The sequence below is a fragment of the Indicator indicator genome, chromosome 2 (assembly GCF_027791375.1).
Source record: "Indicator indicator isolate 239-I01 chromosome 2, UM_Iind_1.1, whole genome shotgun sequence".
Lineage (NCBI taxonomy): Eukaryota > Metazoa > Chordata > Aves > Piciformes > Indicatoridae > Indicator > Indicator indicator.
This window is the reverse complement of record NC_072011.1, coordinates 17,777,842-17,805,243: the sequence shown is the minus strand read 5'-3', so window position 1 is coordinate 17,805,243 and position 27,402 is coordinate 17,777,842. Positions and strand designations below refer to the sequence as shown.

Below are 27,402 nucleotides of genomic sequence, written 5' to 3'. Positions count from 1 at the left end.
GACTATTGCCTTTTTTTCTTTTTTCTGTTTAAATGTTAGGGTATAATTTGTGTTAAGATAGTTATAAGAAAACATAAAATGTAGGTCAGCAGCAGCAGTTTCCCATTTGGAGCAAGAGTTACTTAGATATTATTTTGTCTTTTTATATTACTAGGTTTTCACGAGTGTCTTCTGGAAATTACATTGTTTGGGAAAACAATTACAATACCGAAAATGTCTTGCTCTCTTTGATCAGCTCCTGTTGATCTGCAAATAACTACAACGAACATCTTGAAAACAGCCCTATATATAAAAGCATCATCAGTGCAAATGACCGTTAGGATTTGGAGACAGCTGGACAATGTGGACAACTGCAATGACCTTATCGTTGCAGAATTTTAGGTTAAAAATTTAAACTGTCTGCACACACAAATATAAATCTTCGTGAAGGGGGAAGAAGTCCTATTTTTCCGTGCCATAGCAAACGTTTTCCTGGCCTCGGAATGTGACGACAAGCCTTTAAAACTCGACACACGGAGCTCGGACACAGCCTGCGGTCCCAAAAAGTTTGACCGTCGCCTCTGCTCCATCACATCTGGAGACACAGCTCCGCATTCGTGACTGCTCCCTCGCCTCCTTCCCGTCGCACATGCCCGCACGGGGCAGCGCCGGCGGCGGCACCTCTGACCCCGCAGCGTCGGGACCAGTCCCAGTCCCGATGCCGGTCTGTTCCACTCCGCCACAGAAGGCAGTCAGGCGGGCCGGGGCACCCGGCGGGGCCCGCCTCGACTCTTCGACTCACAGCAACTCGAAGCGAGTTCGGCGTTTGAGAGCCTCCTCCGCGGAGCCCGGGGGGTGCCCCACGCTGGCCGCCGCCCCGTAGAACTGGACTACGAGCAGGGGCACCCGAAGGGGCCGCACCCCCACCCCCAGTCCGCCGCGCTGGTGTCGGCGGCGGGGAACGAGCCAGTGCCACGCGGAGTCCAGTCCGCGTTTTGCGAGTGCGCGGGAGCGATCGGGGCGGAGGGGGCGATGGCTGCCGGCGCTGGCTCGCTCGCTCGCTCATGCCATGCTGGGCCAGCGCGGCTCCGCCAGACGTGTGTTTACCCATATCCGGGTTAGAGAGGAAAGGAGAAAAAAAAAAAAGTTTCATTTAAACCTGAACAAAAAACTTTCAACATGAAATCACACAGCAGGAACAGGCACAGACCGTAAGGCGTTCTTACCATTTCTAATAGCAATCACAGACTCGGGGAGGGAAATTTCTGTAATTTGGTGCGTGCGGACCGGTCCGCAGGGGATACTCTTGGCTCAGTCAAGTCCCTTCCCCGGCCGCTTCTCTTTCTGCCCTTCTCATCTCCCTCCCCCCGCCCCTACTCGCCCTCCTTTTTTGAGGGTTGGGGTATTTTTTTTTTTCCCTTTTTTTTCCTTTGGCTTTTTTTTTTTTTTTTTTTTGTAGATAACTATTATCAGTACTAATTCCTCCGGACTCGCAATGTTGCGATGATCATGGCCGCGCAAGTTGCAGCGGCTCCAGCGGGTGCGAACAACAGCAAGGGAAAAGCTCCGAGCCTGCCGGGCAGCCTGGGCCCGGAGCGGGCCCCAGGGGGGGCCGGGGCCGCTGCCGCGGGGGCTCCCGGGCCGGGCCCCGCGCTGGGGGTTGGAGAGGGGAGTCCGGCCGGCGGCAGCAGCAGCAGCGTGAATAATGTAGATCACCATCTCCTCCACCACCACAGCGAGCCGCTGAACATGGCCAATAACGCGGCTCCCGCCGCTGCCGGTAACAACAACAACAACAACGCCAGCGGCGGCGGCGGCGGCTCCTCCTCGGAGCCGGCTCTGAAGGAAGGTGGAAGCTCCTCGGCGTTATCTTCTTCTTCGTCTTCTTCCTCCTCCTCCTCCTCCTCCTCCTCCTCCTCCAACCCAGGCTCGGCCATGGAGACGGGGCTGCTCCCCAACCACAAGCTGAAGAGCGTCGGAGGCGATCACCCCGCCGCGCCGCCCCACCACCACCATGCCCACCACCCGCATCACCATGCCCACCACCACCATGCCCACCACCCGCACCACCACCACCATGCACTACAGCAGCAGCTAAATCAATTCCCGCCGCCGCAGCAGCCGCCGCCTCAGCACCATCCCGTGCAGAATAACAACAGCAGCCTCGGCGGCGGCGGCAGCGGCAGCAACAACAACGGCGGTGGCGGTGGCGGCGCTGCTCAGCCCAGTGCAGACATGGAGCAGCAGCAACATGGAGGAAAAGACAGTGTTTTGGGCGCTCAGGCCGAGCCCCCTCAGCAGCCGCAGCAAATGCTGAATAAAAGCGCCGACGAGGAGGAGATGCCTGGCAAGATGGGCGAGCCCATCGGTGGCCGCTACGATCACCCCAGCTTGGGACCCCTGGGCGGACAGCAGCAGCCCCAGCAGCCGCCCGCGAGCGCTGGGAGCGGCGGCGGCGGCCTCGGCGGCGGCGGCAGCGGGGGAGGCGGCGGCGGCCCCTCCGCGGTGGGTGTCTCGGAGTTCAATAGCTATTATGGCAACGCTGCCCCTGCCCCTGCCAGCAGCGCTACGGCGAGCCGCGCCGGGCCTTGCTTTGATCAACATGGCGGACAACAAAGCCCCGGGATGGGGATAATGCACCCCACGGCGGCCCCCAACAGCATGGATCCCCTGCAAAACTCCCACGAAGGTTACCCCAACAGCCAGTACAACCACTACTCGGGCTACGGTCGCGGCCCCGGCGGCGGCGGCGCGGGCGGCGGCGGCGGCGCGGGAGCCGTGGCGGCGGCTGCTGGGGCAGGCGGCGGTGGCTACGGGGGCTCCGCGGCGGGCTACGGGGTGCTGAGTTCCCCGAGGCAGCCGGGCGGCGGCATGATGATGGGCCCTGGTGGCGGGGCCGGCCTCGGCAAGGCTGCTGCCGGCTCGGCGGCGGCCGGCGGCTTCGCGCGGTTCTCCGGCCAGAACCAGCACCCGTCCGGGGCTACCCCTACTTTGAACCAGCTGCTCACGTCCCCCAGCCCCATGATGCGGAGCTACGGTAGCAGCTACCCCGACTACAGCAACCCCAGCGCCCCGCCACCGCCGCAGCCCCAGCCCCAGGCAGCGGCGGCCGCCCCGGGAAGCCAGCAGGCAGCGGCAGGCATGGGCATGGGCAAGGACATGGGCGCCCAGTATGGAGCGGCAAACCCGGCCTGGGCAGCGGCACAACAAAGAAATCACCCAGCGATGAGCCCTGGGAGCACCGGGCAGGCCATAAGCAGGACCCAGGTAACCCCCCACGCTCGATTAATGACGGCTTCTCGACTCCATGCGACTCGTGTCGGGGTCTTAGTTTCTTTATAATTCACTTTTTTTCCATACCCCCCCCTGTCCCCTGTCCCCTTTTTATTTTATTTTTTTTTCCCCCGCCTCTGGGCCGATTCTACTCCTCACTGCCTCCATAGTAAGGGTAAGCAGCGCACAATGCGCGGCCCCGCTGGGGCTGGAGGCATTGGAGTGCGGCTTTCGCTGTCGAAATTAGGTTGTTCTCAGACCAAATTAATATTTTTGCCTCCACTTTGAAATAGTGACGGAGAGACGCAGGGCCCGGAGTACAAGGCAGTTCGGGACGTGGGCGGGGGGGATGTAGATTTTGTAACCGGAGTGTCGGAGCCGGGGGACTCCCGGGGGATAAACGTCCATCTTTCACGGGGCTTTCCATCCCCTCTCTCTCTTTAACATGTTATTTGGTTGTTTTTTGTTTTGTTTTGGTTTTTTTTTTTTTTTTTTTTTTTTTAACAGAACGAGTTGCGCCGTTGCACGCTCTCAGCAAATTAGTTTGTCCCCGATGGGGTTACCGCAGTGAGATCCGTGGAGCGTGGCCGGGACTCTTTCTGAGGAGAGAGCGCGCGTGTGCGCGCGTGTGCCCGCGCCGCCGTCCGCGCGGGCCGGGGCGCGTGGGGCGCCTGGGTCCGGTGACCTGAAGGGGACTGGCCCACCGGCAGAGCGCGTGGGTGCGCGCGCGCATAACTGCGCTACTCTCCCCAAGTACAGGCGGAAATCCAAACGGGGAAAAGAGAAAGAAAAAAAAAAAGACGGAAAAGTCCTTGTCAGCAAAGGGGCGCGGGCCACCGCTGCCCGCACACCCCTGCCGTAGCCCGGTAACTCGGCCGATAGATCGATAGATAGGCACGATGATCGCGGAGCGACGGGCCGTAGCGTAGCGCAGCGCCTTTCTGGGGCGAGAGCGGCGGTGCGGTGTAGTGCGGGGCGGCGCGGAGAGGCGTCGGGTCGGGAAGCCGGGCCCCACTGACGGCTGGGCCCGAGGAGCGGCCGGGTCCCCTCCGCCAGGTTAGGAATTTGAATTGTGGAGGTAAACTGGCTGCAACCGTCTCCAGACAGCTGCCTCCGAGTTGACATCTAATCTGCCATCTGATTGGCTCCCCGCTCGCCATTGGGCACCTCGCGCCGCTGATGTAAATAGAGGCGCTGAGCGGCGCAGCCACCGAAACCCCCGCCACAAATAATACCGGCAGTCGCGCCGCTGAGCCCAGGCGGGGCAGAGCGCACCCGCACGGTCCCCGCACCGCCACCGGCCCTGCTGGCCACCGGCGCGGTGGAAAGCCAGGGGCATCTCCCCCGCCACCCCTCCCCTTTCATCCCCGCCCCTCTTCGCCCCCCCGCCCCCCCTCCCCCCTCCCGCGCCCCCTTGGGTTAGATGGAGTGGCTCTTCTGGGCATCGATTTGCTTAAATTTTTAGATTTTTAATTCCGTGCTAATTGGACGCGGTAGGGAGTATCTTGTAACAACAGTGCTTGGACGAGCATTCGGGATTTCAAGTTGCGGTTGTGCCTCTAAAAACATTTTGTAATGTTGCAGCTTGTGGATATTACGCAAAGGATTAGATTTTTGTAAAAATAAAATGCAAATACTGATTTTCATGTTACTAATTTTTGTTAGCTTGATACCTTGCCTCTTAACAAAATCTTGTTTGCATGTAGCTGCTGTGGGTGAGAAAAGGCCGTGTATTGTACAAAGAAGGGAAAAAGGAGCGTTCTGTTAGAGGTTGCATTTGTTTCATCTGCGACGAATACAGATATTTGGGGGAAAATGTGCTTTTGGATTTCACTTGTGTTTAGAATACTTCAAGAAGCATCGGGAGTTGTTGATCTCGTTATTGTTCTACACAAGTGTGAGATTAGGCTTCAATTCTCAGTAGGAAAGTGAATTGTGTTAAATGGAGTAGTGCATTAGAATTTTATGTGTTTCTTTTCCCTTCAACAAGATCTTTCTATTAAGAACTGTTAAATCTTTTAATAGCTTTTAACAGTGAGGACTGACAGGAACAAATGCAGGTGTATGCTTTCGGGATCATCAAACGGCTGGATCTTTTCCATAATGCAATGAAGGGAACCTGAAGAAAACATCGCTTAATATTGTGAACGGTGTATTAATGTTGGAAAAAAAAAAGAAATCCTGAATGGGCTGGCATTGTGTGCGTTTGTCTACTTCCAGCCTTCCAACAGACCACTCCTGTCACATTTTTGGTTTTTATTCCATGTACTTTCTATTTGTTCCAAGGAAATGAGATTTTTTTTTTTGTGAGTGTTAAATTTTTACCTTTTTAAAATTAACACTGATGAAAGGGTCACTGGAAGCCATAAGGTAATAAGGTCTCATATGCATAACCTTTCATAATTAATGTAAAAATATTTGCTTCATCTGCTTGCTTTTAAACACAGGTAGTTCAGAATTTATGGTTTGAAAAGCTAAAACAATCATTGCCAGATAGACGTAGTATGTGTTAGTTCACTGTGCTGTTCCTTCACGGCAGAAATTGTTTGAAGTATTATATTTTTATTGGAGTAGCAAGAGTAGATTCATTATGTCCTCAGTATGACCCTTAGAAATACTTCCTTATATTTATGGGTTTACATCCTCTCATAGTTTGTTTGGGTTTTGTTTTGTGTTTTTTTCACTGAAAGAATTAAGATGCAGCTTGTAAAGAATAGACTGGAAAGGGCACAATTTCTTAGATCTTTTTTATTTGTTCATTTTTAAACTGTTACTATGTTTTTCCTCAAAATAATTGTCATAGAGGCAAATAGTCAGTGTTCTTTATATTATGATTTTTCTACCTAATCAGTAAGTGATTGGAAACTATTTTAGATTTTAAGTTAATATTTTCAATGTATAAAATATGTCAAGTAAAAAATAAGTGCTTACCATTAGGTTACAGAACACAGTTTTGTACATTATTTTAATCATTATTTCCACGTGTCAGTTTCTATGTATATTATTAGGTGAATAAATTGATTGCTTTTTGAAGAAGAGAAAAGGAGTATTCAGTCCAGCATTTGAACAGGCAGCCTTTTTTTTTTTTTTAATTAATCATTAATTATACGTGTGGATATATATGCATATACACACATTAGAATACACTCACTTGTCATGTGTCTTTGCAAAGCAGATGATGATTGGCCCCTACATCTATAAGAAACTATTGCACTGTGAACAGAGAACAAGGACTGTCAGTAGGCTACAACATCTGAGATACTTGTTCAGGAAATTCTTGGCTCAGCATGGGTAGTTTTTGTAATATGCAGAATTGTGGCATCCCAGTCGGAACAAACTTCTGTGTTTGTCCAGACTACTGGATTATTTAAGAAAATTTTGTTTCCATTTCATTTAATCTCCTTACCCAATTGTGAGACAAGGCATAAGCTTGTAAAAGGCCTGTTTCTGAAGAAACACATGTTTTCAGAGATGGATATTGCTCATGTGGCTATACTGATTTGATTGTGGAGGAGTTGTGTGATGCTAGTGCAGTACCTTGTCGTTGAGTTATTTTGATTATTGATTAATTCCTTGTCAGTTTACAGACATTTTAGAGTCCCGAGGCTTCTTTTATTCTCTGCTTATGATTTACACTGCAGTAGCTTAGCACATTAGCCAGCCTCTGTATGTGTGCTTTTATATACATCTTTTGCCATTGTGCATGTAACATTTACATACACAAGAGAACCTGTGTCTCTTCAGGAGTACCTGTATCACATAAAGTGCATAGCAAGTGTTAGAAAGAATACCTGTAATACCTGTCAAGGTACTCAGAGTTTGTGTGTGTATCAGTCATTTGTTTTGCAGCAGAGAAACTCGGAATATGCCTGATTCTACAGCTCTTTTTATGCCAGATAGATTGCCCCTATTGGGAGTAATGGCTAAACCAGGGCTGCAGAATCAAGTCCTGTGCCTGAAGGCCATTAAACAGCTGCTAGTGTGCTGAATAGATTTTTGATGTCTCGATGGGAGAATAAAATACATTTTTCCTTGTGCATTTTCAAATAAATACTATTTAGTATTCACATTGCTTCTATTTAGAAGTAGCGAATAGCAATGTTATCAGTCAGTAGCATCTCTATATATATTATGACCATGTATTTAACATTTTGTGGTTTAGTGTTCAGTTATTGGTTTCTGTAGTAGTGCTTATGCCTGCATGTTGAAGAGCAGGACCCTGTGTATGAGATACGAAAAAGAAAGGGAGATGCAAACCTGTACTGTATTGCTGCCTCCATTCTGTAAGGATTCTATTGCTAAGCACTCAGTCACTGTCTTTTTGGCATTCCTATTGGAATCTGTTGAAACATTTTCTAGTTACATATGTAGCAAAATTTTTGATGTCACTAAGCAGGGTCTGTTAGGTGATACTGTTTCATTCTGAAATAATAGCTCAGTTTAAAGTAGGTGAAATTCCTGCAGTGAAAGCTGGTAGATATGTCTTCTAATTTTGCGCCTCAAATATTTCATCCTAGGTATTTTGACATTCTCATTGGTAACATGAGAATGGCAATAGTTCATTTATCCTTATGTCCTCAAGATTGTACCTGTGTCCTAACTAGTCACATTTCAGTACTTTTTCAAAATGTGCCATTCATTGGGAGGTTTTGAAGGTTCTCTGTGGATATGCAAAGTAGTGTTGCCACACTCACTGTACATGCATGCTCAAGGCTGCAGAATTTCAACAGCATGTGTTTGTGGTAGGCTAACTTGATAGAATATGTTTCTGAATTGTGATTATTAAGATACTTGGGAAAAAACTTTTCTTTTCAATTTGGGGCTATTTACATAGTGCTAAATACATGTTTCGGTAGGATTGAATGAGGACATTAATTAAACTTCAATTAAAAGTATACCTTAGTGGTTTTAAAATTTGTTTTGAAAACCTAGTAATAGAAAAGTGGTGCTATACAGTGTTGTTTTTGTATTGCTTAGTGCAGAGAGAAGCAAATAAATGTAATACAGGAAAATCTTGTGAAGCAAATCGTGTTACAGTAGACTTCACTTTAAAGATGCCTTACCTGTTAGTAAATTTAAATATTATTTTAATTTAGTAAACCTGAATGGTTTCTGTACCTCTATGCTTTGCCATTATGATCATAAGGTTATTTTTTGAATTTTTGCATTATTCAATGCTATTCATGCTATTGCTGTACTATTCATGCTTAGTTTTACGCACAAATGTTAACGTGCTGGCACAGTGCTGCCGTGTTCGTGTTACAGGTGGGCTGGAGGATTTCTGTTGTACTTCCAATTCTGAGAGTGTGGCATCCAGTGATCTGCAAGGGACATGTCTGCTCCAAAAGGGCCAAACCCATTCAGCATGCAGTCAAGGAATTCTCAGAGATGAAAGTATCCCAAGATACCTATGTAATTTGTGAACAATGCATTTTAGGGAGAGTACGTGGCTAATTTGTATGGGATTATTTTTAACTAACTTAGTTTTCTCAGTAACAACTTGCCAAGTAGGTTTGATCTCTACACTATCTTTCTGATGTGCCTTGTACTGGAGAAAGAGTCCGCTTTCTGTTATACAGGGTGGGGAAACTGAGGCATATAATACACACCTTGCTTCTGGCAGGAACACCTCGGCACAACTGAAAACAGAGGTTTCTTTGAAATAAATAGGGTCTTGGTGCCTTAAACTTTAGGCTTTGAATAAATCCAGTCTTAACTGTGAACACATTCTGTTCTGGAAGAATTTAAGCTTTAAAGGCTTATATTCAAACAACTGAAAAGACAAATGACTGAGTGAAATGAGGGATTTGTCTGCTGTGTCAATATAGTCACCTTAAACTAAAGGCATAGTCACCTAAAATTCAAGTATTCCTTGCACTGTTTTATCATTATGCACTCAATGTCATCTATATAAAGTCATTGGATTTCTCATAGAAATTAAGCTCTGAGGAAAATTGAGTTGAACAAGTGCCCAGGAGCTTAGCTGGTGGTGCAGAACTTGCCTTCCGATGAATGTGATACGCAAAGCACAAGTATGTGCTGAGCGGGTGCGGGTGTGCATGCACAGGCTGCCTTACAACCAAGTTTTTTTTTTTTTTATCTGGCAGATACATTATCTTAAAGTGAACAAATTTGATGCAAAAATCACGGTTGTTGCGTCTTGTTATAAGATTGCTTTCCTTATGGGAATTGTTCTTACTGTAAAGTATCTTTTATCAAACTTTGTATTCCCTGTATAGGTACCTTACTTCATCTGAAGGCACCTACAAGTGTGCAGAAAATTGTGTAGCCTAAGTTCATTATGCTAATGCTTCATTTATGTTTACTAAATCTTCCAAACTAAGTCATGAAAGCTGTGCTGAATTTCTGAATGGGTAGTAGTCAGTTTGTGGGTATAAACCAGAGTTTGATGGTTCTGGATGATGTGTAAGGAATTGCTTTCAGTAGTTTTTGATCTACTTACATATTGCTTCTTTCATTAGAGTTATAGTGGCTGAGCATGTGTAGAAATGCGTAATCTCTATTAGTTCCTCCAATTTTAAGATTTAGTTAATCTTTTGTGTCTGAACTTGACCAGTTGCAAATGGTGTTCTGCATTTAAGAATTCATTGCTGTGCTCTGTCTTGCCCTCTGCTTTGTAGCCCTGTCAGGCTTGAAAACATACTGAATTTAGATTTGTGATCTGATAATTGTTTATGAAGACATCTGTCTGAGTGATAGGTCTTCTGACACTTCTATCTGTAGGGCTGTGTTGCTGATCTCCCCTTGCCACTCCCATCAGTCTCTGATCATTGGGGAGTAGGGGAGGAATTTTCTGCAAATCTTTTTTCTGCCTTTAAAAAAAAAAAAAGAAATTAGATGTAATAGGATTTCTGTTTGTGGGGGAGGAAAATATCTTAATGTAAAACCCACTTAATTTGGTGGATTTATTTGACTTTTTTGTTTGTTTTTGTTTTAAGGAAGTGGTGTTGTGTTACTAATAGGGCCTTGTGTCTAAAAGTGTTGTACTTTTTTTTGAGAGAGAGCTTTGTTTGGTGTTTATGTTAGGCATCAGTCTACTTTTAAAAAAAAAATTTCAGTAGCAAGTGTTTCTATTGGATGTTAGTAATTTTTTCACCTGTGTTAGTTACAAAATGGTTTTGATTCTGCCGGGTTACTGATTCAATTAAATTACTGTTTAAAGACCATGTGGCCAGGTCCACTGTGAAGTTCTATTGTTGTTCTATAGATGTTGAGAGAATTAATTGCATCCTTGACTAATAGCTGTTGTGGTAAACCCCTTTGTATTTAGCTCACCATTGGAGTGGTAGTGTGTCTACACTGGCAAAATAGTAGCCTTTGTAAGTAGTCTCTCCTGAGGTGGGGTTGAGATAAGAGGTAACTTGCTGAGTTTTTTATGAGGTAGGTAGTTCCACAACATGTTTTGGTCACATTTTAAAAGTGTGAAGTGATCTGTTATGCAGGAAAGAGAGCCTGTCTTGCTGTAGTGCAGTCCCTGGTACAGCTGCCTTTCACAGAAGGACCAGAAGTTTGAGTGTAGTTTTTTCTTTAAGAAAGAAAATAGGTTCAGAAAATCTCTAAAGCACAGATCCTGTTTAAAACATAATTGTACTTGTGTGTGCTGTTCCTAGTGTGGACGTGGCTTAATTCACAGATTGACTGAAGTGGAATAGTGCCTTCCTTACACAAGCAGTGAATTCAGCTATGGTAAGTAAATTATGTGACTTCAGGAAAATAGTATAGAAATGGTACAGAAATGCTGGATAGCTGTCTGCTGATTGCATGACCTAAAGGTAGCTGGTTTCATTGTTGAATACTTCATTTTCCCTATATTAAAATAATAATATTTGTCTTATGTAATGATTTGAGTTTGCTGTGCAGTTTTAATTACAGTGTAGTGCAAAATAAATAAGCAGTCTAAATACTTGTTATGTGTGAAGGTATCTGCTCTGCACTGTACTTTCCCCTCTGTATTTGTTGGTATGGGATCTGAGTCTAGGTGTTCCCAGCAATGATCATGTTATTTGGTTAGCTTGTCAGACTTGCTTGCTTGTAAGCAAGGTATTAAAACATCAGCTCTGAAAATTTCTTTTGAAAGCACAGGGACAGGATTTTTAGTTCTTAAATTTTAGTCTTTTTAAAGTTAAAAATAGAGATAAGGAGGTTTGTTTTGACAGGATCAAAGAAATGTGCTGGTTTATTTGCAGCCTTTGATTTGGGTAGAATATATGGAGTTCTGGGTTTTTTTTTTTGTGTAGCACTCTATGTTGTGAATATTTTGGATATACTGTTCATATGAAATAGTAGTATTGATGTTTTGCTTTCAGGCATGATTTTTGGAAGATAATTGTGCCTTTTTTTTTTTTTTAAATTCAGTGTTTCTTAGATGCTTGAAATTCCCAAGTCAAGAAAAATGAGCTTGCTCTTTAGAGCTGTTGCTGTTTAAGGTATTTAGGGATGGACATAGATAGAGGCTATTTAAAGAAATATTTCTGGAAAAAAATGCAGGTAGGTACATTTTAGGCTGCTTCAGTTGTGTACCAGCAACAGCAAAATAATTTTACCTGGCAGTTTTACTTATATTCGAAAGTCTATCTTATATACAGAAAGATTGATTTCTGTGAGGCAGGTAACTTCATGGTGCTCTATAGTTAGTAGTGATGGAAAGTGCCAGGAAAATATATATATATATATATATATATATATATATATATAAGATAACTGTTAGCTGGTTGTATTCTGTTTTCCATAATTTATTTTAAGCTGTAGTTTTGCTTGACTGAGGAATTTCCAGCCTGCAGAAACGCTGACTGACGATTGAGGTTTCCCCGGGGAGGGACGAGGGCGGGCTGCGTTCTGGGGCCGGTTACAAACGTGGTATTTGTAGCGTCTGTAAAAGTTTCACACATGAAGCAAACTAGTTAGCTTGTATAGCGTCACATGATCAAAATATTTTTCCCCTTGCCGCTGCCAGAAGCTATCTATTGCTTTTCAACAATCTCGGTTGTCGGGCAGCAAGCCAGGGCGTGCGAGGCGGCCCCTTACGTGAGCTGCTCCATTCTTCCCCTCCTCGGCTGGAGTGCCCTGACCTTCACATATGTAGATTAGCCATGTGCTCCCTCCATTGAAACTTGCTGCCTCAGAAAGAAAGGCTGGTGGGGTTTGTTGTGGGGTGGTTGGTTTTTTTTTTTCCCCCTCTTTTTATTCCTCGGGGAATTTGACAGCCATTCATCCCTGCCTTGGGCAGAAGTGACGCAAGGAAGTGGGACTGGCATGGCAGACAGGGCGGCAGGCGGTGTGTGCACTGCCTCACCTGACGAAGCCCAGCTGCTGCCTCGGGCACGACTGGGAAGGGAAAAGGTTGGGGACGGTTTGTTTATTTCCAACAATAGTCCTTGACTGTGTGTCACTTAGCTGCCTTTCGAAGGTTTTCTCCTGTGTCACCCTCAGCCATCACAACTTTGACATAAGCTTGCATGGAGTATTTCTAGCGGTTTTCTTTAAGGACATTTTATTTTAGATTTAAAATTGTATTTTTTCTAACAAAAAGATACTGTATTTGTTTCTGGTTTGCAGTATATTTTGGCTTGCAGTATATATTTTATTCTTTTAAACCCTGAATTACTTGTGATAGTCCCACCAGCTAGGCACAGAATGGATTTTCCTGCTAACACACTGTAGGAACTACTACTTCAGTGGCAGTTTGGAGATTGTTAGCTTTCTGTGGAATACTCTTCTTGTTGTTGAACATGTGGTATGCAAATACAGAGGAAAACAGTGCTACAAAGTATTTTGTTGTGGGTTTTTTTAAGTATTAAAAACACATTTTGCTTTTCTAATAAACCCCATAACCAGACCTTTTAATGTTTAGATATAAATAGCAATTACACTAACTGAGATCCAACCACAATGAAGGAAAAAACATTTAAAATAATTCAGAAGAAAAGTTCCTGACTTAATTGAGCTCTTCCTTTAAAGAGAAGAGGCTAATTGGGCAGTGACTGAAGCAAACGGTCTTGCATTTTAGACCAGCCTTTTTGAGGTGCTCAATGTATTGGTATAGTTGCTAACATTTCAAAATAAATTGTTTTCCCGAGAATTAGCTTGGGGTCTGAGGGCTACTACAGCTTAAATTATCAAGAGTTTTATGTGTGAATTCTGATGACGATTGGAACATTTTCTGGATGTGAATGGAGACCTTAAAAAATATTTAGATTTAAGTACAATGGTTGGTTGTCTCTTACGTTGGGGTAGCGTTTAGGGATTTGATTGTTCATGAAGAGTTTGCCATGTGAAGCACTTTGTGAATAAGAAATGGAGAAGGGATTGGCTGCCCCAGGAAGACTTTGTATAGCCCCCTTTCTTTTCTTCACAGATCATTTAAATAATAATAATAGTAATAATAACACATGTTGTTATTAGCAGGAAGGTCAGCCAGGGCCTCGGTGAGCTGTTAATTTGCTGGAATGTGGTTGGCAGAGCTATGGATGCATTCCTCTGTTTTTTCTAGGGATACCAATACTATCACGTGCCAGCTGTGTTGTGAGATATGGCTTCTGGAAGCTTTCCTCTGCATTTTCTTCTGCAGAGAGTGGGAGATTGATTTGTGGGTTATTTTTGTCTCATTTCTTTTCTTCCCAAAGTTCTACTGCTTTCTTTTATCCAAATGTAATCATTGGTCTTGGTCCTTTGTTATGTGTTACTTCTTTTTCCTTCTTTAAATGTCATACCCAAATTCCTGTTTTTCTCACATTCCAAGCCATTGGAGCGATGGAAAAAATTCTTACTGTCTTCTGCCATTTTACAGTTGCAAGAGAGTGAGTAGTGTGACCATGTATCCAGGGAGAAAATAGCTTTTGAGTGACCCCAGTACCCATCCCTTGCTCTGATTTGCAGTTGCTCCTCTCTGTCCTCCAGGGAATCTGTGCACAAGAGTAGTTGGGTAAGAGTGACATCAGGGAAAGTGTGTTAGCTATCCAGCTTCCTGAGTAGGCTCTTCTGGTGACCAGAGGTCAAGTTGCACTAAAAAAAACAAAAATAAAGCCACAAACACTCCCCTCCATCCCCCAAAACAAGCAAGGCTTTGAAGTGTAATAGGAGATATTGTACAAGTAGTTGTCTGAGGGTGATGGTTCTGTTTTTTTTTTTTTTTTTTTTTTGGAATGTAAGTTGACGTGCACAGTTTATTTTTTCACCTGGTGTGGCAGCTGCAATTAAAAATCTGTTTTCAAAAATGTTTTGGGCAAATACAGAAAAAAATGTCAGCATGAAAATTCAAGTGAGGTGGTGTTGCATATGTGTGAAGTGTGGAAAAGGCAAGAACTGAGGAGAGGAAAAACTGTATTTAATTGTCTATATTCAGTAGTGAACGTGATGTGCTAGATGCAATCTGTGCAATTTTACAGTACCTAATATTTAATTTAATAGATTTCATCTTAATTCTCAGAAGATTGTGGATGTAGAAAGAAGCAAGCTGCCAACGATTGTTGGTTGTTATTCTACTGTGTCATATTTTCTTTTAGGGGGTGTAGCTTGTGAAGATGGTGAATTAAACCTGCTAAAAAAGTTGATTAGGGTGGTTTCACTGTTTAAGGAAAATATCATAGGTATTCAGAGAAGAGCAAAAGCAAATTTCTTCTTGCAAGGTAGTTTCCAAATTCTATTACTTCACCTCTCAGAAGACTTACCTGTTTATTGCAACAATCTTGTTGCTTAAGAAAAGATCTCAGACTTACCTATGATAGTTACTTATCTTTTAGGTTTGAAAAAGCTGACTCCAGCTTACCCTGTTTTTTCCTACTGCTTTTCAATGTTCAGTTTAATTTTTTTCTTTGCTTGGGGCTAATGTTGTCCTTGAAGAGATAGAGAAAGAAAGTAAAGCCTTTTGTTAAAGGCTGCAGTTTGTTGTGTCATAACAGGAGGTTTAAATAATTACAATTTCTGATGACATTTTTTCTTTCTTGAAGTTCTTAAACTTGATAATGACTGTCTCTCTTACTCAAGCAAGCTGTCTCAGCCAAGGTGCCAGGAATAAGCAGAAATGCAGTTTTCTCTCCAGAAGTGTGGTTATATATCCTGTTGTAGACTGAAGGATACAATGTACACAAATTCTTTCTTGGTGGTGGTGGGTTTTTTTGTTCTTAGTGGTTTTTTCCCCAAATGTTTATCTGATACTGAGCATTAAGTAATATGTTTCATCTGTCATTTCTTAGATTAATACTTGGGAATAAGCAGGGAATATTTGTTAAAATCAAGTTCATTCTTTAGACATTCATCAGAAGATCCAGGTGGGTATCTCTCAAAAAGGCAGGTTTTTCTTGACTTTCGAAGATCAGAGGCTGCAACAAAGTAAATTAGCGGGAGAAAGGTTGTAGCACATAAATGTATAGAAAGATACTGTTGAACTAAATGGACATGTGCCTTTTGTGTAGATACCCAGCCAGAATTTCTTTGGGGAAAATTGTAGAAAACTTGAAAGCCTAATTTGTTTACCGCGACATTTTTCTGTAGCCTTTTGTTACACTCCTTGGGCACTCTCACCGAGTTTTGTGTTCCTAAAAGGTCTTACACCAGAGGATGAATCTAATGATAGTCTGAAGCTGATCTAAGACTTCACTTCTGCTGAAAAGACCTGTCGCACCCTTTTATCAGCTCCCTGCTGCTTCCCTTGTGTCGTGCGTAGCATCAGCACGCTGATCTGTCTGAAATCTAATCCTGCCAGACAAAACCTGTGAATGGTTAGCTTTCAGCCAGATCATTGAGCTGATCTGACTTGCAGCACAATCTTTCCAGAACAGAGGTAAGGCTGGGGAGTGTTGTGTTCAGCTGAACGTGGGGTTCAGGATTGGTGGTGGTACAGGTTAGTATCATCTTCAGCTCATCATGGCCCTGTATCTTGAGTGTAAAATTAGTCTGTAAATAATAACAGCGTATTTTCAACTTTTCTCTGGAGCAGGGAATAATTGTCCCCATCTCAAAAAGGAAAGAAGATGAAGCAGTGATTAAAAGATTTGAGTGTTCTTATTTTCTCTTTTTCCTCTTCCTTTTTTTTTTGCCAAGGTGGTAGTTGTAGAGAATACACTGACTGCAGTGGCCAGATTAATCTTCAGTATCTTTGAAATACTAGATTTCAAGGACGAGACTTGTCTAACCATATGTATTATAGGAATTTATACCTAATATTTTTGTGGGGGCTTTGCTTCTCTTTGGTGTAAAGAAGTAGTCCTTTCTTGGTGTGAATCATCTCATTCTAAAGTAGACATGTAATGTAGGTCTAATGAATCATGCCCCTAAAGTTAACCTATTTTTTCCCTTGCTCTGAAGAAGCTCTAAGCTGATAAGCTCAGGTGCTGATGTTAAGGGGCAGGTGAAATTAATTCCTTCCACTATTTATAGCGTTTTCAAATCGTACAAATGACTTCAGACTTCTGTTGGAGTTCTGGACTAACCTTCCTCTTATTATCCTGCTAACTAACGGTTTTAGTATCCATCTTCTGCTCATCTTGATACATTTCTTTTTTTTTTATTGTTGTTGTCTTTTATAATACCTATTCAGAGTTTTTCTGCTGTTGCTTTCCTTTAGATATGTTAAAATTTTTGTATGTAAGAACTGTCAGTGTTTCTTTTCAAGCATGTTTGCAGACATGAGGCAAATTTAAAGATAATCAGGATGAATTTCCAGATCAGTTGACCTTAATGATTAGGTACAGAATTTCGGTACAGTGATGCAAGCTTCTGATTTGGAAAAAGGGCAGCAGTTTTGTTGTGTAGATGCTGCTTTACAGTCCATTGAGGATTCTTTGCCTGTTGCTGTCACTTCGGCTGCTGCAAAATGGGCACCTTTCAGAAGGAACTGCCACAGTGGTTGTTCTCTCTCAGTGCTGGTGCTTTCTCCAGCTTGGCAGCCTTCTTGCCAGTTGCTCCAGTGGATCTGTGAGGCACCATGCAGGTCAGCAAACCTGATAAGCACTTTTGCAGGGCTGAGGGGCTGTGCTGAGCGTGGAGAGCAAGGAAGGGGCATCCCAGTCAAGAGATCTCTGCCACCAAAGAAACTAGTGTCTGTGGGAGCCAACAAGACATGTTTGGAGTGCTATGAATGTCCTCCAAAACCAAAGTGATGAAGCAGATGCAGTGCCAAGTGATGAAGTTGTTCAGAAGTACAAAGCAAAACATGGGAATGCCCATCCTGCAAAGAACATTTTTTGGCATTGCAATTTTCTGCAAAGCTGTTAAAGAGAATTTTGTAATAGAGATTTACGTACTCATCCTGCAAAATGGTTACAGTGGTCCTTAATTACCTCTGGGGTCACTTAACCTTTCTGAGTGTTTAAAATGCTCAAACTGAGGTATTATTGCTATTAATAATTTTACTGACACCTTTGTGGCAGAGTGTCAGCATTTTCCATTTTTTGGAGGCTGGAATAACAGTATTTCTGTTTGCTCCCTTTTTGAGGGATTTTTTCACAAACAGTGACAATTTATTAGGCTTAAATTTGAGTTTCTGAGCTCAGTATCCTCTGAAAAGTTGCTTATTTTCAAAAGATTCTTGAAGAGTCTTTGGTAATTTTGTAGTCTGTGTATCTTTTATGGTTCTCTGGTATAGCTTGAAGTTCAACTAGTGACATGGTTTGTAGTGTACTTTTCTCCTTTGTGTGTGCATGAAGGAAGGAGGAGGAAGCATGGCTTCTTCAAGGTTGACTGAAATATTTTAACTTCTATAGTAAATGAGGTGAGAATGAAATTGTCAGAAGGACAGAGACTAAATTATTGAAGTGCTTGACTGTTTAAAGTAGCTGGGGATGTACTATAAAAGGTGTGAGTCTGACAGTCAAATGTGTAAACAGCACCTTATTCCTTCCTGGTACCTAATTTCTCACCACTTGCTTTGTATGATGAGAACCTAAATCAGTGTGGGAGATACTGCAGCCATTCTCAAAGTGTTAGTCTATGATGTCTCCACTACACGAATAATCTATTGCCATGTAGGAGAGCAGAGAGAAGAATGTTTTCAAGGAAGATTAATTGAAGTAATTTGTCACTTTAAAATGAAGAAGGTTTATCAAACAAGAATAAAAGCTAAGTATTTTATGTGCCTCTATTGAAATTTGATAAGCATTTGTTTTGCTAGAAAATACATGTGGACCAGGCACCTAGTGCTTGTCTACACAAGGAAATATAATGGTACAACTATGTGCTATAATTATATGCTATAATTATACCAGTATAACTCCCTATGGAGACTCCTTTACATCAGAATAAGAGTTTTCATGGTTTATCCTATTCTGCTTCCAAAGCACATAAGCTTAAGTTGGAAAGGATACTCCTGTACTGGAGTAAGTTTTCACACTCAGCTAGTTCTATTGGTATAATTATGCATTTTTCCCCCTTCAGTGTAGACAAGTCCCTAGTGCATTTTCAGCTTTGAACTTTAGTTAAGAATTTCTTGGTTGTGATAAGTGTCTAAGCATTTTCATAGTATATTTTTATAATGGGACTTGGGTATTTAAACCAATTACTTAGGCCAATTAACAGCTTCCTGGGCTGTGGATAACAATAGGATGTAAAAAGGGATCAAAATTCATGTTCCTAGCTGCTTGGGTACATATGCCGTCTTTTTCCTCCCTTCCTGTGTGGTTTTACCAAGCGTACCATGTACAACACAACAGGTGGAATAGTCTGTGGCTGTCTAATGAATTCTGCATTGGATGTTTTTTTTATCTCCTGTTTCTCGTTATTCCTCGAGTTCTGTTGTGCTGTAGCTATAATTACATGCATCTCTGTGGATCACAGAAAGAAGCTTTCCTGATGAAGTTGAAAAAAGTGTTTCCAAAAATGTTAATAATTTGGTGAATTGCTGAAGTTTATTGATCTTCACACAAGACAGTTAGGACCTTGCTCAGCAGAAGCTATACAAGGAGCAACTCAAATTGGATACAGAGGGAGGAGAGAGTGTAAGTGTTCTTCTGGTATTTGATGTAGTCAGAGGAAGGCTGATCTGTAGAATATCTGGAGGAGTGATGTCTCTTGCCTGGTTCTGTCAGAAGTGGATAACTAGCGAGGTATTTACATGGACAGTGCTCTGAAGTTGGCCATTTCCTCTGATTCTGCTCTGCCTAAATCTCCTTTGCTGCTTATAATACATCGTGTCTCATCGTTACCTTAACACCTATCCCAGAACAGGAATATGCAAACATTTCTTTGCAGTATTTTAGCAATCTTTTTGCAAATGTCAACTTAAATTCCTTAGAAACCATTTTTTTGTGTATCTTTTCTACTTCTCATGAAATTACTGGTTTGAAAATAGATGCTTTTATTTGGTCCTCTTTATTTTATCATTATTTCTAGTATGTTTATAGTGTTATAATGCCTGTGTTGTCTTATTGGGCTAGAGATTGAGGATTATGACTTCAAATGAAAAGCAAATTGCAGAAGCAGAAGTCTTAAATAAAGCAGAGATGATGTAATAACTCCCAAATCATAGAAGAGCAAGGCTGGAAGGGATATTAGGACGTCATTTAATCCATCCCTCTGCCCTGAGGCAGGGTAAGACAGACCTAAATCTTCACTACAGGTGTTGCTGTATCTTCTAGTAGTAAGAGACTGAGCAAAAATTATAAAAATGCATCCCATGCCCCAAAAGCTTTGTGCAAGCTGAACTTGACATAGAATTGGTGTGAGAGGATGCCTGGATTCATACAGGATTATTTCAAGTATCTGAGTTGTTTCTCGTTTTTGGAAATAATGTTTTCTGCCAAAACAGTCTAATGATGTTTATGTTGGTTTGAGTATAATGTCCATTTCTTATTTTGTCTGATAGTCTGTTGTTCGGGTGTATTTTTTCCTGAAATTACTATTTTTCTGTGTTAGCTGTGTTTCATTTTCTTGGACATTGTGGTAGTTTTAGACTATGCCTTTAAATTTTTTCACAGATTTTCAACCCACCACAGGCATTGAGCAATTTAGTTTAAATTTGTGTGATACTTCCTTTTCTTACATGACTGTATTTCTGATGTGTAATCAGTTTCAGTTTTCTTTTTCTTTTTTTCTTTTTTTAAAATTCAGTTTCTTTTTGTGTGAAGGAACTGAGCAAAAACTATAGGTCTAGGAGTGTAAAGGGAGATGGGAACAAATATATTCAAGAAATCACAGTACTTTGCAAAAGAGCTGGCTTTAGCCAGGTTAAATATGTAGTGAATAATATGGCTTTAAGGAAAGATAGTTTTTTCTTTGAAGAACAAATATAATGTGTGTTTCAGGCTTTTACACATGGTATCTGCAGCTCTTTAATCCTAAATTGAAGTTTGCAAATGAGTGTCAGATGAATAACATCTTTCTAAATTGGACAGAACCTAAAATTGGAATTGCAGATACCCTATTGCTAAAATGAGTCTTTGGGCTTGTTTGCTGTGTTTTGCCTTTTAGTTATATCAGCTGAGAAACATCTGTCTTTGCTGCTAAATGACCTCTTCTGACTAGGCCAAGTGATTCTGACAGAATGAACTGTCTTCAGCTCTCATCAGTTGCAGGAAGAGGCTGCTCTAAGTTGCAGCCTTGGAGAAGAGAAAAAGATTTGATGTAAATATACTCAAATTGCTGTTGCCCTCAAAAATAGCTTACTCAGATGTACAGGAATGATTCCCCATACCTGTACTGCTCCAGTGTTCATGAAGGCAGTAATTTCCTTCTCCTCCATCCCATTTAACCTGATCGTTTAATTTTAATTCTCTTATAGATTTGGTAATTTTAGGAAGTTGGTAATACTCTGTTTTTGGGCTGTGCCCAAAGTGGGGTCATTCATCCTGAATGTCCTCTTTACAAAATAACTGAGAGTTTCTTTGAAGTGCTTTTGGGAAGGCTGTTAGTGTTTTCACACAATGGCTGATACGGACTCTTTCAAGGACTGGGAAGTAAGAAGTGGGCATAGAAGTGGAAGGAAGCCAAGAGTTATCAGGCAGGCAGAATTTAAAAATGATGGGTTTTTTTTGCTGTAGGAGAAGGGAGGAAATTCTATGAATGTGTTGTAGTCAGCTTTCCTGTTATGTCATAGTTTTTGGATGAGAAATACTGAAGAAATGGATCAGCTTTTCTGCTTTCATATTTCTCAGACCACGTATATCTGGAATGTTGATTTTAAATGGTGCAATATTAAAAGAAAACTATAATTGTATATTGAAAACACATGCTTTTTTTGAGTAGAAACTCTAGGTTCTGGATAGCATCACAGTACATTAGAGGTTGGAAGGGACCTCCAGAGATCATTGGGTCCGACCCCCCTGCCAAAGCAGCATCACCTAGGGTAGTCTGCACAGGAATACATCCAGACAAGACCGCAGAATCTCTCTGAGCAGTCTGTTCCAGTGCTCCGTCACCCTCACTGTAAAAAAGTTTCTCCTCATATTGAGGGGAAATCTTCTATGTTCAAGCTTGTACCCATTGTTTCTTGTCTTATTATTGTGTACCACTGAAAAGAGATTGCCCCCCTCCACTTGACACCCACCCCTCAGATATTTATACACGTTGTTCAGATCCCCTCTCAGTCTTCTCTCAAGACTAAAAAGCCCCAGGTCTCTCAGTCTCTCTTCAAACAGAGGGTGCTCAAGTTCCCTAATCATCCTCATGGCTCTCCACTGGATTCTCTCCAGCAGTTCTCTGTCACTCTTGAACTGGGGAGCCCAAAACTGGACACAGTATTGCAGGTGTGGTCTCACCAGGGCACAGCAGAGGGGGAGAAGAACCTCCCTAGACCTGCGGGACACACTTTTCTTAATTTGTTGCAGAGGTGTTTCTACTCATGATTAATCCTGCATCCCTATTTCTGCATTTACCCATGTGTTTCTTTGTGCTGAGATGCTCTGGGATGTTTCAGTGGCTGCCAGTGCTTGTAGAAGAATTTATTGCTTTTGTCATTATTGTGGGCAGAGCAGTGAAGGCTTAGCAACCTTGGCTGGGTTTGAGTGAGAAGTAGGTGAAGGCAATAGGGTTAAAACAAAAGTTTAAACCCAGGTCAGAATTTTTTCCTCAGGAAGCCACATGAAAATTTGTGTTAATATCCAGCCATGTATTTGGAGGTCTGTTCTGTAGAGTTCTTTGGAAGTAGTTCCCAAATCTCTTTAAATTTTTGAGTTTAAAACCTTTGGGTATTAGAGCTGATAATATTTTTGTATCAGCGGAAATGTTAATTTTTTTGCTACTATTATTTATTTTTTTCTTGCAATATATGTTTGTATAAAAACGTGCTAATCTAAAAAGCGCCCTTGGGGTTGTTGTGTTTTTTTTTTTTCCCCTCTGTAGAAATTAAAGTTTAAAGCTGAACAGATCCCTTAATACTGGAAGTTTTGACTTGCAATGTGTATCTCTTGGTATGGCTGCTAAATGCTAAGTACATTAATGTTTCTGGAATTACCCAATTTCAGGGTGTTCTTGCCACCACCCTCTTTAAAGGGAAATTTACAACTCCTGCAGTATTTGTCTTTTTAATTCTAAAATCCAGATGAAGCATAATCCCAGGAGTGTTGTTTTGTTGTTGCAATGTAATCTTTTTCAGATGATACATGATTTAGTTGGAAACAAATTAGCAGCTATGCATGCCTAAAGAAAGCAATTTAATAAACAAGATTTCTGTAAGACCTAATCAGAATTGTAAAATGATACTTGGGAATCAGTTACATTATACAAAAGAGCTGGTGTGAATGTAGGCATGTGTGTGAATTCATGGTTTCAAATCACATTGTTTTCAAGTAATACAAGGACTTTGACCTTCAGTCTACTGTTTCTTCTAATTTAATACTTAACTACTAAATGTTTTCAATCAAAAATGAAAATTTTCATTCATGACTGTAGTTTTTCTGTGGTGATTGTAGTTTTTAACTACTGAAAAAAAGCTGCTTTATAATGCTTTAAATCACCTGCTGCTGGTGAGTGTTTGTTTTCCTCCTTCCCAGAATGTTAGTTCCATGCTCCTGACAGTGGCTGTGTTGATGAGGAAGATCATTGTAAATGCAAAATGGTAACAGGTAGATACTGACTGGACTTCTGTTGCTCCAGCTCCACAGTACAAGTATCTAGTCTCAAGATTCATTGTATCTAGTTGACCCTCGAATTGTGCTGTTATGTCTCTGACTGGGACAGTAGATTTTTATGATGTTCAGCCAACATGATAGACCGTAATGGAATTATGGTAAAAAAAGATGAACCTCTTAGTTTCCAGGTAACTATTAATATTTTACACTATTTACAACCACATTTTTTCAGCCTCTACAGGAAACAGTGTTAGCCTAGAAAATGTTTTAGCCTAGAAAATGGTTTTAGCCTAGAGAAGCAGGTTTTAGGCAGTTGGAAGAAGTGACAGGACTCCTGTTAGAGAGCTGAGTTTGCCTCTCAATTACCCTGATCCTAAATATATCCTTCAGGAATTTTGCATATATTGGATCTAGCTAGGGGTTTCCCCCCTGTTTTCTTACTTGTTTAAGACCATTTCTAACCTATTTAAAAAAAAATTAAAATGTTAAGAGTTAAAAAGGTAAAATGCTAGATTAATGAGAAAGCTACCTCTGAGGCTTGAAACGAGCAAATAGGGAAAGTCAGCACTTTACTCTTCTTTTTAACATCCCAGTCTGCTGTCGCTTGCTGTGAGTAGGGTGAATAGGTCATCTTATTTTTCTGAGCTTCTTTTCTTCCTAGTGTGTCAGAAGAATATAGCTCCTAAAACTTGTTGGCAATCATTTCTCGATGTAGCCAGAACTTTCTGGACTTTCCTTAGTTGCAATCTCATGTTATGGCTGTGGTAAAGGAAAACAACCGACTGCTTTTTTTTTTTTTTCTTGCCTGGTGGAGTTACCCCTTTTTATGCCTCTTTATTCCAGTATCCTATCTGTTTTAGCAGTGGTTTTTTTGTGTGTGTTGCTGGTTTCTTTTTTTTTTTTGTGCCCCTGATTTTATTCATCATGAACTCAAACTTGCAAAGGGAAAAGAAAATTGCATTAGAAGCTTCATACCAAAGCAACTTATGCTATGTGTCAGAAAGAGTGGCAGGGCACTTTGCAGAAAGGAGTGGAAGATAATCCTTAACGGCAGTCAGGGATGAGAGTGAGAGCTGGGGGGGTGGGAAGGGGAGAGAGACTAAATGTTTAGTAGATTCTACTGTTATCTGGACTCTGATTTATTCTGGAATTGCATTCTGGTGAGGTCCATTACAAGTGCCAGCAGTAGATTTAATTCAGTTCTTGAAGAGTTGTCATTTTTATGTGTGGGTTTAGTTTTTTTTTTTTTTTTTGTAATAGTGTAATCTCAGAGCTTGGCCTAGAAAATTTAAATATGTTTCATTCAGGAGTACTTGATGAACTCCAGTGCATAAGGTCGAATTCAAGAAGCTGAGGGGCTTATTTTTGGACTTACTGTAGAAATAGGTTATTTTTCTCAACGGCATTAATACTGTTCCAAGTGATCTAGCAGAATTTAGGGTGCTCGGTTTCAGTTTTTGTTTTGTGACTTTTATTTTGTTTTTTGAAGATTTCCAAACCCCGTTTTTATTTTTGAACATAGGTTTCTGAAAGTTTAGTTTTAGGCCTGTGATGTGATTCTCCTTTTAAAAACCTTCTAGAGTTTTGTTTTTTTTTTCTTTTCTTTTGGCCTCCCTTAGCCTACTGATTTCTGACTCATAGTCCTATTTCTTGTTAATAACTGACATCAGTCTCCCCCAAGTCTTCATGTCTCCTTGTTAAGAGTGCACATAATACTTGTTATGAGGAGGGTGAAAACCCAGTCACAGAAAGGTGAAGTGTTGTGCTCATGTTTGCATAGCAGGTCAGCTGCTGAGCCAGGAATAGAAGCCCTGTCTTATGACTCAGTGCTCTAAGCACTGCCTTACGCCGCCTCTCTGCAGCATCGGTCTTTTCCAAGAATGTAGTAACGATGGGGTATAGAAGTAACTACAGAAAAGTATAGGAGCTTTGCTTCCAGCTCTAAGACTTGAAGGCTTTTACATAGGATTTTTCTCCCCCAGTATTTTAAGCTTTCTAAAGAAGCTCCTAGATACGATTGGTAAAGTGGAGTTTATAGCTTGCTTTTCTCTGTTTAAAAACAAAAATAATTTCATTTTTCCAGAAGCTTGTGAATGTGAAAAAACAGTTCAACATGTTTGAAAGTCAAGCTCTGCTCTACAAATAATCTTAGAGCGGCCTGTGATTAAATCTTTTGTATATTCAACAACAAACTCATTTTATGCAACTGCAACTATGATAAAATTGAATTAAATGAACCTGCCTCTAAGAAAAGAGACTGAATAGCTGAGTAGTGCATTATTCAATGAATGGAAAACAGGGAGGCTGGCTGAAACGGTTGGGAAATGTTTTTAACATTCTGTCGGTCTAAAGAGCAATTCTGTGAAATCATCGTATTTGTTTCCCCCCCCCTACCTCCCCGCCCTCAATTTTTAAATAGCAGTGCTCTTCGTACTGTCAGAATTCAGTGTTGTGACACCCCTACTCAAAAGTTATGACAGCAGTGTAATGACAGCTACTGCCTCTTGAGAATCAATCAGGCAATTAATTTTGTAAATGAAATGCTGATTATACAAAGCTTCACATGAGAGGCCCAGTGATTAAAATCAATTTAACAAATTGTTTCAGGTGGGACTTGATTAATAATTTGCCATAAATGCTGAGGATATATGACCAGCATACCTTTGTGTGTGTGTGTCAATATAGAACTATATATAACGCTTGGAGTGGAAAAAATTAGCGGCTAACTATATGTACTTCTGACTTGTGACCTAGATGTGATTTGTTCTACATTTCTGTGGGTGCACTCTTTTAATGCAGTGTCCATAATGTCACTTTCTCAGCTAATGCACTCTCTAACAAATAAATACAACTTTCAATTTTACTTTTGCTAATAAAGTCAAGTAACTGAGAAAGTAAATTCAGAACTGCTTTAATATTTATTAGGTTTAGGAAGATTTATTTGTCTTTAAAGTTTGAAGAGGACATAGAGTTTCTTTAATGTAATCCCCTCACCCCCTTCTGTTACTTACTAGTTTTCAGGATTTTCTGCATTTTCCCCTCCTACTCTAGTACTTCTCTGCAAGGAGCCTTCCTGCACAGCTCCTCTCTTCCATTCGAGGCTGCTTCCTGCTCCTTGCCTAGTGGACACTATTTTTAGTACATCCCTTTCTGTCCATCTAACCCTGTGTTTGTGTAAGAGCTGTGCGAAGTAGGTAAGGGAATTTTTTTTGAGTTCCAGATGGCAGCCATGCACAGTGAGTGAAGGTGTTTACTTGTCTAAGAAGCCGACAACCTCAATGCCAGACAAAATAGAAGTAACTGGTATTCTGGGTGGGGCTTTTCTTTTTTTAACTTAGAGTTTTCTGTGTTTATGAATGGATTTTCTCTTCCTTGTTGAGCCACAGTGTTGGTTACTGAGGAGGCCTTACAGCTGTGAGATGTCCTCAGCAGAATCAAGCCTGAGAACTTTTCAGATACTGTTTTCTCTTGCTATCTGCCTTGCTGTCCTACCACAGGTTACTATTTTGGTAGCAGAAAGGGTAAACTAAGAACTCTGCCTGTGTCTCACTTTCCATTTCCAAAGCTGTTGTATTGGTGCAAAACAACCCTTCATGGACAGTTTTAAGTTCAGATGCTGGATTGTGGATGGAAGTAGGTAAAGCATGGTCACGATTGGGCAGCAGTTAGGAAAAGGAACTGGAATTAATGACGTGTGGTTGCAGATAGATTTTGTGATAGCTTGATGGGGAGCAGTTTTGCTGGGAGACTAGACCTTCTGCATGCCTAAAGAAAGGTGGTCACCTCTTTATGGAGCAGCCATGTTGGAGAAAACAAACATGAATACAGGAAAATAATTCTTGAGTACTCCTGGAAGAAGTTTGGAATAAGGAAGGTAGGTTACAGAAGGTATCTGTGTGTTCTGGTGTGATGGGGACACCTTCATTTGACTTAAGAGCAGCCAGGATATATATTACCTGTATGTCAGTAGTTGGCAGTGACAAAGCTTGAGGGGCAGGAAGTTCTGAACTGCATAGCCATGTAGACTTGGCACAAACATAGGATTGTTTTGACCATCAGGTGCAATCAATGTGTATAATTGCTTTTTGATGTTGTCTCAAGCTTTGTCTGCACTGGTATTGGTAACTGAAGA

General features: G+C 41.7%; 1 protein-coding gene across 1 annotated transcript in view; it reads left to right on the top strand.

Moving 5' to 3' along the window:
* The first annotated feature begins 1,043 nt into the window (after window positions 1-1,043).
* ARID1B (AT-rich interaction domain 1B) overlaps window positions 1,044-27,402 on the top strand; it is a 335,100-nt gene continuing 308,741 nt past the window's right edge. Inside the window, 4 exon segments of the mRNA XM_054394179.1 lie at window positions 1,044-1,110; window positions 1,113-1,142; window positions 1,145-1,192; window positions 1,442-3,246. Of these exon segments, the coding sequence (XP_054250154.1) occupies window positions 1,044-1,110; window positions 1,113-1,142; window positions 1,145-1,192; window positions 1,442-3,246 (1,950 nt within the window).